This window comes from Neoarius graeffei, chromosome 11 (assembly GCF_027579695.1).
Source record: "Neoarius graeffei isolate fNeoGra1 chromosome 11, fNeoGra1.pri, whole genome shotgun sequence".
NCBI classification, from domain to species: domain Eukaryota; kingdom Metazoa; phylum Chordata; class Actinopteri; order Siluriformes; family Ariidae; genus Neoarius; species Neoarius graeffei.
The window spans coordinates 29,424,633-29,436,825 of record NC_083579.1 but is presented as its reverse complement, the minus strand read 5'-3'; the positions used below and the strand labels follow the sequence as shown (position 1 = coordinate 29,436,825).

General features: G+C 40.2%; 1 protein-coding gene across 1 annotated transcript in view; it reads right to left on the bottom strand.

Moving 5' to 3' along the window:
* LOC132893634 (ankyrin repeat and EF-hand domain-containing protein 1-like) overlaps positions 1-11,145 on the bottom strand; it is a 31,251-nt gene extending 20,106 nt beyond the window's left edge. The window contains exons 1-3 of the mRNA XM_060932780.1: positions 10,234-11,145; positions 9,099-9,257; positions 7,915-8,079 (exon numbers count right to left, since the gene is read on the bottom strand). Of these exons, the coding sequence (XP_060788763.1) occupies positions 7,915-8,079; positions 9,099-9,257; positions 10,234-11,145 (1,236 nt within the window). The remainder of the gene's footprint in view (positions 1-7,914; positions 8,080-9,098; positions 9,258-10,233) is intronic.
* Positions 11,146-12,193: the final 1,048 nt, after the last annotated feature.

The following is a 12,193-nucleotide window of genomic DNA, read 5'->3' as shown; positions in this document are numbered from 1 at the left end:
GACAAACGGCATGTTTAAGCCACTTTTTTTTTAAATGTCAAACCAATAATAATAATAATAATAATAATAATAATAATAATAAACAGCTCACCGTTCTCTGTAAAAGCGGTTTTCTCTTCCGCTCTTTCTGACCGACTGACTGTCAGATTTGTTCCAGTAAACATTCTGATTCACTCTGTTTTGTGTGTCAATTGTGACGTCATACCTTTTGCGTCATGAAGATGTGCGCTCGCGCGTTATACTGATCCTGCACCACTTTTGATACATAAGGGTTGTTTTACAATCAGGGTATGCAAGCTAAAAATCACATTTAACACTTATTATCTTCAATATCCAAAGGCTTGACTAAATAAACTTGGTTGTTTATTGTAGCCCTGTGATAGCTCTATTTACCATGCAAAAAAAAATGGTGATAACGTTATTTTTGGTGAATGTATGGCAATATGCGTCATATTTAGCAAAATTACTCGTGTCATTTAGAAAAAGTGCTTTTTTGGCCACAGGTAGCTCCAAAAGGGATGCACTTAAATCATTCTTTATACCATAAAACACATATTTGATTCCATATCATTGGAAACATAGTTAAGTTTTAATGTTGAATGCCAGTAAGTTTTCAGACTATTTTGATCAAATTAGTAATTGTGTCAAAAAAAGTCCTCTCCGAGACAGCTAATTTTTCAATATAAAATAACATATCTAAAATGATTATTTTCATCCTAAAATGTGGTCAAGATATTGGGACATAAATATTAGAGACAACTAACACAAAGCTGGATGGCACAGTGGTGTAGTGGTTAGCGCTGTCGCCTCACAGCAAGAAGGTCCGGGTTCGAGCCCCGTGGCCGGCGAGGGCCTTTCTGTGTGGAGTTTGCATGTTGTCCGTGTAGGTTTCCTCCGGGTGCTCCGGTTTCCCCCACAGTCCAAAGACATGCAGGTTAGGTTAACTGGTGACTCTAAATTAACCGTAGGTGTGAATGGTTGTCTGTGTCTATGTGTCAGCCCTGTGATGACCTGGCGACGTGTCCAGGGTGTACCCCGCCTTTCACCCGTAGTCAGCTGGGATAGGCTCCAACTTGCCTGTGACCCTGTAGAAGGATAAAGCGGCTAGAGAAGATGAGATAACACAAAGCTTACAGCCTTATATTTAAAAGCACTATGGAAGTAGTGGATTCTGAATTGTCAAAAAAAATGTCCTCTCCGAGAATCATCACTTCATTTATTTCTCCCATCTTATAACAGATTACACAAAACTACCATACACATTAGGGTGCATCAGTTGCCCTCACTTTCATAAAATCTGATGCATTTTTGTTTGGGTGTTCCTTTTCACCAATAAAGATATCCTGTAAAATTTTTTGACCATATTCAAAAGTCTAATGGTGGCACCATGAGGTTCATTTTTTGCCAAAAAACGCTTATTTTATGTTTTCGCGTGAGGTTTGAATCACAATGTTGGACTCCATTTCTTGATTTCTTGTGACCCAGAGATCATGTTAAGAACCTTTGCAAGGGATTGAGAAGCATTAATGTGATTCATAATACATTTGTATTGTTTAAAAGTAATTGAACAATGATTCAATGAACAGCTAAAACTCAAACTGTGCTTGATAATATATTTAGAATATGTACTAAAATGTGTATCTAAGATATTTGGTATACTCTATAAGGTGCCATAATGTTTCATGAAAAGTGATCGAAATTTTGTCATCAAAGTCATAAAATAGCAGCTTTTTCCATAACATTGAGCTCCTGGTGCCACCATTAAACTTTGAATTTTGTCAAAATATTTCACCCAGTGTGTTTTCTTACCAAAAGGAACATAAAAACAAAAATGCATCATGATCGGAGGAACTTTTCATTTTTAGGGGGCAACTGATGCACCCTAATACACATATGTCAAAAAATTACCTGAAATCTGTTCTTTAACTTGTCCTTCACTTAAAAACTGGTACAAGAACCAGTTTGAATCAATTTGAATTTTGGACCCCTGTGACACAAATTTTGTACCCTGATTGTAAAACAACCCATATACAGTTTACTCATACAGGCCAAGTCAAAAGTTTGTGCACCCCAAACTTCTCATTCATAGTTTTTTTCAGTATTTTGACTTCTACACTGTAGAACAATACTGAAGACATCAACACGATGAAATAACGTATGGAATTAAGTGGTAAACAAAAAAGTGTTAAAAAAACATTTATTTTAGGGGTGGCACGGTGGTTAGCACTGTCGTCTCACAGCAAGAAGGTCCTGGGTTCGAGCCCAGTGGCCAACGAGGGCCTTTCTTTGTGGAGTTTGCATGTTCTCCCCGTATCTGCACGGGTTTCCTCCAGGTGCTCCGGTTTCCCCCACAGTCCAAAGACATGCAGGTTAGGTTAACTGATGACTCTAAGTTGACTGTAGGTGTGAATGTGAGTGTGAATGGTTGTTTGTCTCTATGTGTCGGCCCTGCAATGATCTGGCGACTTGTCCAGGGTGTACCTTGCCTCTCACCCATAGTCAGCTGGGATAGGCTCCAGCTTCTCCATGACCCTGCACAGGATAAGCAGCTACAGATAATGGATGGATGTATGTTTATTTTAAAATTTTCAAAGTATCCAGTGTTTACCTTGATGACACTTTGCACACTACTGGCATTATCTTAACCAGCTTCATGAGGTAGTCACCTGGAATGCTTTTCAATTAACAGGTGTGTCTCATCAAAAGTTCATCTCATCTCATTATCTCTAGCCGCTTTATCCTGTTCTACAGGGTCACAGGCAAGCTGGAGCCTATCCCAGCTGACTACGGGCGAAAGGCGGGGTACACCCTGGACAAGTCACCAGGTCATCACAGGGCTGACAGACACAGACAACCATTCACATTCACACCTACGGTCAATTTAGAGTCACCAGTTAACCTAACCTGCATGTCTTTGGACTGTGGGGGAAACCGGAGCACCCGGAGGAAACCCACGCGGACACGGGGAGAACATGCAAACTCCGCACAGAAAGGTGCTCGCCGGCCATGGGGCTCGAACCCGGACCTTCTTGCTGTGAGGCGACAGCGCTAACCACTACACCACCATGCCGCCTCATCAAAAGTTAATTAGTGCAATTTCTTGCCTTCTTAATGCATTTGAGATCAAACAGTAAATAATAACAATACAGTAAACAGCCCTATTCCACAACTGTAGTAATCCATATTATGTCATATATATATATATGGCGGCACGGTGGTGTAGTGGTTAGCGCTGTCACCTCACAGCAAGAAGGTCCGGGTTCGAGCCCCGTGGCCGGCGAGGGCCTTTCTGTGCAGAGTTTGCATGTTCTCCCCGTGTCCGCGTGGGTTTCCTCCGGGTGCTCCGGTTTCCCCCACAGTCCAAAGACATGCAGGTTAGGTTAACTGGTGACTCTAAATTGACTGTGAATGTGAGTGTGAATGGTTGTCTGTGTCTATGTGTCGCCCTGTGATGACCTGGTGACTTGTCCAGGGTGTACCCCGCCTTTCGCCCGTAGTAAGCTGGGATAGGCTCCAGCTTGCCTGCGACCCTGTAGAACAGGATAAAGCGGCTAGAGATAATGAGATTATATATATATATATATATATATATATATATATATATATATAGTCCATCTCAGAAACTGGTCTCTCATTTGGGACATTATGGTCAAAAACTAAAATTTTCTAATTTTACTATTTTTTTTGCATTTACCTAACACTCAATGCTTCTTTTGTCATGTTTAATAAGAATAAAGATAGCGTCTTGCTTTATCTGGCCTCCAGTGTGGAAATTTTTTTTATTACAACTGAAATGCTTTTATAAAATTGCTTTACATATAAAATAACTACATCATGAAGAATTAAAGCCCCTCCTTCACAGATGAGTGAAAATATTGAATAAATTTCCTCTTTTTGATTGCTTGGGTTAAAAATGCTAAATTATGATGACTGAATTGATTATTCACTTAAATATGAATACACTGTAAATTCTAACAAGTTGAGTTTACTTAAAGAAATTTAGGAAACCGATTACCTTGGGAAAAGCAAGTAAACGAACTTAATTGTGTGAAGTAGTGTGAAATTATTATCTTTAATTGAGCTGTACTTGTTTTTGAAGTTGTAAAAACTTAATGTATCTCAGTACAGTTAAATTCGAATCAAGTTGTTGCAACTCAAATATTTTGTGTCACATTAACTTAATATATGCTGTCAAAACAAGCGGGCATCACTTGAAATTTGTAATATGCTTCACTTGAGGTATCTTAGTGTAATCCACTTCAATAAAGTTGACAGAAACTCAATAAAGATAAGTCACATTAACTTAATATACTGTGCCAAAGTAAGTGAGCAGTACTTAATTTTAAATAAATGCACTTAACATACCTTAGTTTAGTTAACTTAAAAATAAGAGTTCACAAAATGGCATTACAAACATGTTTTTTTTTATTTCAGTATTTGTAAACAACAACAATAATAACCAACATGCTGTTCATTCTGAAACTTGTCTAGAAAGAGATAATCAAAGGTTGAGTTTGTCTGAACAATTGGGGGGTGATAGATAAATAAAAGGTCAGAATATCTCTTTAGCACCACATATACTTAAGTTTTTAATGGGGTTTACCAAATTTGACATCTATCAAAAAAAAAAACATATACTGTAATTTGAATAATAGTACTTGGCCATATGGTGATTAATCCTTCAGCCCTAGTCCAAACCCTTCTGTTAGTAGAGAACCAGGCCAGTCAGTGACCAGAGGAGAGGAAACAGGGGGAATAAATGATGCTAACGCCAGTTAGAGGCAAATCCTTCCTTGTAGTTTGCTGATTGCTTCAGATTCCTGCTAAGTTATACCTTTCTCTAAATTATTTCCTCAATATTATGTGTTTGTGAGAGAGACTGAGTGTATGAGCGTACATGTGTGCGTGTGAGTGAGACAGAAAGTGTATGTCAGTGAGTATGAGTGAAAATCAGTATGTGATGTATGAGAGAATGAGTGAGACTTGCGTAAAAGTGAGAATGAGCATGAGTGAGGTGTGCTGACTGGTCTGGGTATAAGCTAACAGAAGGCCCTTGATTCACAATGGACACTTTCCTGAATGTCTCACAGCAACAAACAGACTTGGCAACATTTAGTCTGTAAAAGTTTAAAACCTGAATAAAACCTGATAATTAAAACTGGATTATTACAAAGAACTGTACTTGTACATACACCTTCAAAGCAGCAAAATGTAAGTCAGCTCTTTAACAACTTTGATATGTTCAACATGTGTTGCAAAAGCACACTACACTCTAAGGCCCACTTTACACGGGGACGGTCTGAAACAAAAACGCAAAAGTCTGTTTTCGTTCTCACTTTTTTCCGCGTCTACACGACCGTTTTCAAGGAGGAAATCTGCGTCTATACGGTGACGCATAAATGTCTCCGCTATGTCTGCACACATGCGCAACGTCTTCCGTCTTGTCTGATCTGCACATCTGCGCCGCTGTTCTGTAAAGTTATCCTACCTCTTGGATTTGTCCTACCAAGCCTACTGCGCATGCGCGAAATCCAGGAGGGTAGGAAAATTCAACAGTAGTTTTGTCCCACCGATCAGCTGGGCTGATAGGAAATCGGTGAGAATTTCACGCATTTGCCGATTTTTATGTTTTGTGCATATTGGTCAAGTCTTTGGCCGAGTCAAATAATTTGTAATGACTTGTTTTGAATAATAAAATGGTCTGTATGCGAACTTGCTAGGATAACTTTACAGAACACCGGTCCGGCTGAGGTACTGTAGTGCTCGAGGGAGGAGCAGGAGCAAACCGAAACTCTTTTAATCTACCTTTATTAAGTAACACTCACTCTTGTTTCGGTGAAGAAGAGAAAAAGCAGTGTCCATCTCAGCAAAATAAACCCGTTCGGCTGCTAGTTTTGTTTTCAGTCTCGGGTTTATGGTTGCACGAGCGGCTTGAATAGGCGGCGCGCGTGCACGCACACGCGTGCGTGTAACTTGGCGACACCAAACTGAGTAGCTCCAGCCGGGCGGGTGAGCAGGAAAACACATCTACTGCATTAAAACACAGGGCAGCTTGAAGGTCCGTTGGATCGATGTAATCAGACATGCTCTTACTTTTTTACTTACTTTCTTACTTCCCGGGCTGGCATGTACAGTATATGACATATGTATGACGTAAACGCGTACCCGACGTGAGCAGATCCGAGCAGAGTTTCGCGTATTGGGTAGTTTAGACGGATATGCAATGGGGGCCGTTTTTAACTTATCCACTCTGGAAGGCGTTTTCAATTTGATCCGTTTTTCAGCCTCGGAAACGCCGTCCCCGTGTAGACGAAAGGCACTTCTGATAAAATATTTAGTTGTTTTTACCCGACAGCGTCCTCGTGTAAACGGGCCCTAATACTAAACGTCACATACTCTTTTTCAACAGTTTTTACTCACTGGATACCTGCACTGATGGCGGGGTCATGTGACCTACATTAGGGTGTCTTCTGCTGCCTTGAAACTTTTTTTATGCTTTCCAATCTCAAATGCAAAAAACAGCAAACAAATACAACAAGTAGGTATCTCAATAGATACTTTTTTTTAATACTGTTGGCTCCCCAAGTACCTACTCCCTTTCTGCAATTATGAGGTAGCAGTAACTCACTTTCATAATACTGAGCCAGATGAGTATGAAATGAAACGAGGCTGAGTAAAAAAAAAAAACCCAAACAAACAAAACACTGCTATTCTTTTGACAGTTATTGTGAGGATTCATAATTTTTGTTAGAGGGATTGTTCTCACTGTGTTGTGTATCAAATATGTTTTCTTATTTCTTAAAAATACAATATGGAGACCTCAATTTTGAAAAAAAAAAGTATTCTGTCTCAGTTTCATTATCAAAACATAAAAAAAGATGAAAGTAAAACATAATTCAATACAGTAAAAATACATGCATAAAATATTAAATAATGTTTTGTTTAATTGTTCAGCCCCATCATACTCGCACTCATTCACACACCACACGTATGTAGAAAGCCAGTATAAGCTATCCCTACACAACGTCTAGCCCAAAAGAGCATTTTTTAATGTTTGAAGTTTTGGGCTAAGCTTTTGTTGTCCGAGGTTCAACAATATCTTCTGGATGAACTCAAATGTGTTCTTCATACCTTTGGGGTAATCCAGATGGAGTGCATACATTAAGCCGAACAGAAGACAAAGTGTATCTGTGAAGATACTCAGTCATCCAGGTACATAGTAATCTGTGGTTGGTAGAAGAGAGCAACTGGACTTGCCTGAAAAGTCTTGAAGACGTTTCGCCTCTCATCTGAAAGGCATCCTCAGTTCTGTCTAATAGGGAGTATCAAGTATTTATCCTCTCATGGATCATCATAGAATCCGAATCAGAATGCTGATGGCTGCATTGTAGGTGGCTGATGACACCCACCTCTGTTCAGTGATGGTCGTTCCAGGTTGACAAAAATGAACGATCCTCTCTGGCTAAGATGTCTGCCAGAGAGGATGCCTTTCAGATGAGAGGCGAAACGTCTTCAAGACTTTTCAAGAAAGTCCAGTTGCTCTCTTCTACCAACCACAGATTACTATGTACCTGGATGACTGAGTATATTCACAGATATGTTTCTACGCACTTTGGGATGAGATCCCTTCGACTGGTGCAGGAGTATGAGAGGACTTCCAGAAAACTGGCAGACATCTTAGCCAGAGAGGATTGTTCATTTTTGTCAACCTGGAACGACCATCACTGAACAGAGGTGGGTGTCATCAGCCACCTACAATGCAGCCATCAGCATTCTGATTCAGATTCTATGATGATCCATGAGAGGATAAATACTTGATACTCCCTATTAGACAGACAGAACTGAGGATGCCTTTCAGATGAGAGGCGAAACGTCTTCAAGACTTTTCAAGCAAGTCCAGTTGCTCTCTTCTACCAACCACAGAAGACAAAGTGCTTGAGAGGTTGTGGGAATCTCATCCATGACAATGTTTCCTTCAAGGATGATTGCAATGCTGTTAATCAATGGTGGCGTGTCCTCAGTCATGATTCTAAGAACCCCAACAGGCACCTGGGTGAAGTCACATGCAGTGTCCGAATCCTGCATTAAAAATAAAAGAACACAAATAAATTTAGGTAGTTATAGTGTGTCCACTCTTATGATGCACAACATCACATAGAAGAAACAAGCACTCTGGAATACTGTCGCAGAGAGCTCTTTAGATTATGAGTAGGTAGAAATGGCTGCATTTCAGCACTAAGCCTTAACAAAAAGAATAATAAAAAAGGCTATACAACTTCATCTGGGAAGCTCAGATTTGGCTCAAACTTTGAATGTATATTGAAAATCATATACAACATAGATGTGTTGTTGCAATTTAGTGATATAACCCTCTAAACCCAATTCTATATCGGGCAGAAAAGAAATTTGTCTATGGTCTATGGTGAAACATTTTTACCACAGACTAAGATGGAAAATTACTTTCCTTCAGCATCACGTGTGAAGCATCAAATTTGTTTGTAACTCCCAACTGATTAAAAATATGTCACTTGTTTAATGTTGTGACATCCCCACTTAAATATGTTTGGTTTGCAAAGTGTGAATACAGGCTAGAATAACTAACTTGACCTCAGTTTTGGGGAATTTTAATATTGGCTGTTTGCAGTCCAGGTGCATTAGACCTAAGCCTTGACAAAGGGTTTTTTTTAATACCAGACCTGAACAATACTGTTTTTTCCAAAATCTGAGAACTGAACCTGAGGTCTGATGATGTCCTAAAATGTGCACTGTACAATGGTCATATCATTATCATTATAAATGTACTTACTGAGCAGCTGAGGAAGAATTTGCTGGAATTATCTCCAAGACACAGGGACAGACATCATAGGACAGCAGTGTGTGTTGTGGTGATGTCATTGGTCTCATGGAAAAGATGACAAAAAAGAATAAGCAGAAGACTATATGAAAGCAAACTTGTAGTCTGTGGATATGCGTGCTTGAGTTACAAAGTTGAATTCTAAAGGATTACTTGTACTGTAGTAGCAGCTGTAGGCCTAGCTGAAGCTTGCAAACACACTACCATAAGGTGGGAATGATGAAGAATCTGAAACAACACTTACTTGTGTATTGATTGGCTGGAGGAGGTGATCAAGCGATTGGCCAATAGCTCCTTTTCTGGTTTTGAAGAGTTCAATGAGACGAGTGGTATAGTGGTCCACAGCTTCGTAAAAGTCATTCTTGAGGTTCTTACTGGCAACTCTATAGAACTCGGCAAAGACCTTAAGAAACAAAAAAAAAAAACACATCCAAAGGATTGTTTACTCCACCATGGTAGTCATTTGACGCCAATAGTCTATTTGACTGTCATATATGAGACATTTCTCAAATAGTAATGACCAGATTTACTCAATGATAAATCAATTAATCATTAAAATAATCAAACGAATCAACAGAGTAATCTACAATAATAATAATAATAATAATAATAATAATAATAATAATAAGTTCAATTTATATAGCACCTTTCAAGAAACCCAAGGACGCTTTACAATTATAAACAAGGAAAAAAAATAAATAAATAAAAATAAAAAATGAAAAAAATAAAAAGTAAAACAGTCCACCAAGTAGGGGTCAGGATGTAATTCCAGTGGTGTAGCAGCCACAGTCCCACCAAAAGGCACACGAAAATGAGTCCCACATCTCCAGCACCGCCGCTGTGATGCCGTCAGCAACATTGCTCGAACACCACGCCATGGATCCACAAAGCGAGCACCGCCATGCAGAGCGCTGGTGTGTCCCAAACCGCCTGCACAGCTGCTGCAACACCACCGAGCAACATCGCTCGGAACATCACGCCAAGCATTAAAGCACAGAGCGCTGGACAACCACGATGTAAAATAAGCAACGAGCTCACTGCAGTCCATAGCTGGGAGCACAGGCATCACCCACAGCGAACCAAGGCCTAGAGGGAACCGACGCCTAAAACTGGGTCCGGAGCTACACCACAACCGGCGGACAAAACACTCAAACAAACATCAAACTACACAAACACACAGAAAAAAATAAATAAATAAAATGAAAATAGAAAAAGAAAGAAAATAAAAATAAAATAAAAAAAAGCTCTGGTGAAATGAAAATAATGATTACTTGTGGTGTGGTTCAGTATAGTGCAGTATAAGTGGGGCATACCTGACTTTCTGTGAACAGCGCAGGCTAGCATTCCATCATCCTTTAAACTGGAGGCTGTTCTTCTACGATTTCTTTGCTTCGCAAAGAAAATGTCTGGTCCATCGTTTTCTTCACATCAACTGAGTCCGGAAGCCTTTTCTTTGCTTCACTTTCAAGCTGTCTTCTAACGGACTCAAGAGTATCTGTATTTTCACCATCAGGAAAATTTGGCAAGAAATTTGTCTCACTTCTTCTTGGCCTTCTTATGTTACTACATGATGGCTCTCCTTCAGGGAAATCCCTCTTCCGCCTGCTGCCATTCACCGTGACATCGGTCATTCCAGATCTTCTCATTTTTGTACGGAAATTCCCCATCTTGAACTTAATGCTATTCTTCCATCCACAATATCCAGTGGATGATCCAGCTTCTTTCAGACAGGGATGTTTTGCAATCAGTGCAGAGGCCACTTCTTGACAGTGTTCCTCTGTGGGGTATGCTGTGTACTTGTACATTGTCTCTGCCAGTCTTTCTAAGATCACATGTTTCATGTCTCGAGAAACATCCATCCGAGTTCCATCCTTCATATAGGCAAGGTCTCCCTGTCTCAGTCGAAAATTTACATCCACAGAGAACTCTGGAATATCAAATGCAGAAGGCCAAGGATCCGGCCTCATCAATTGAGATTTTTCTTCATTTGTATACAGTATCTCTGTATCAGATGTGCTCATTGAGGACGGTGTGCTAGAGACCGAAGACAGGGACTCAAGACTTATAATTTTCAGCGTGGCTGGATCTGGCAGTTCTGATACATCTGTCAGATTGCAGAAGGCATTGTTAAACAGTGGGTCTTCAAACTGTAGTTTGAAGTCATATGGTAGCGCCAGTTTAACTTTCAAGTGTTCCAAAAAAGACTCAAGGCTGCCTCGTTTCTGATCAAGACTGATTCTTCCAATGTCACAATCAGTGACGATGACTCTGATTGGCCACTTCTGTTCCATTGTCCTACAAAGAGAGCTATAAAGTTAGTGCGGCTAGCATAATATGTAATGTTTCAAAGAAACAAACAACATGCCTCTGACTCGGTATGGTGACAAAGGAAAAACATCATTGAACCCAGTCAACTGAGTGGCAACCAAGCCTGTGCTGCTTTGTGTCAATTCATAAGCACGAAGATGCTCATGATACCATGCAATCATTGGTTTGCACAAGAAAACAATGTCCGCATTAAGCACTAGCACTTGCTTAATCTGCCTAAACTCTGGAAGCCCTCCACATGAACTGACAGAAACCACAATATCTGCAACATACTGTAGTTCATTCCATCAATACTGACAGACACAGCTGACAGGACTGTGTTTTGGAGACCACATCTTTGGTGCAAAATGTCTTGAATGTTCCCTGGGAGGGAAGAAATCATTACGCTCTTTACTTTGTTTGCTTGGAGTGCTCGTTTGAAAAAGGAAGCACAGTCCAAATGTAGAGTTGAGCCGGATACTCGGCTGAAACGAGTATCTGGTACAGATAAAGCACTTTTGCCGAGTATGAGTATTATACGAGTAATACGAGTCAATATCTGTGCTCGGACTGAATGAAAATCCTCACACAGCATCACAGCGCCCCTCCCCTACACACACCACTCTGCTCACTCACACAGAGAACAGCTCTCTGTCTCTCCCTCAGTCACTCAGGTTCGCGGCTCTTTTCCGTTAACGTTTCGGGTTTCTTCAGCTTCAAGTTTGTTTTTATTTCAGTTTGTACTTACTTATAACCAGTAGAGTTCTGGTAAATGTGGGTTCGTTCAGACTAGAGCCCTGCACTCCCGCGGGAGTCCCGCGGGACCTGACGCAAAGCAGTGCGGCGCGGGACAAATTTTGAAAGCTCATTGCGGGCGGGAGGGGGAGTGCATAATGCGGGAGCGGGCAGGAGAGGTGATAAGCTGCAGTCCCGCTAACTAAAAACGTGTTTAAAATAAAATTTATAAATTATTAATTTATGTCTATCATATATAATTTGTGCTGGATATTTTATTTGGCATTAATAAAAACA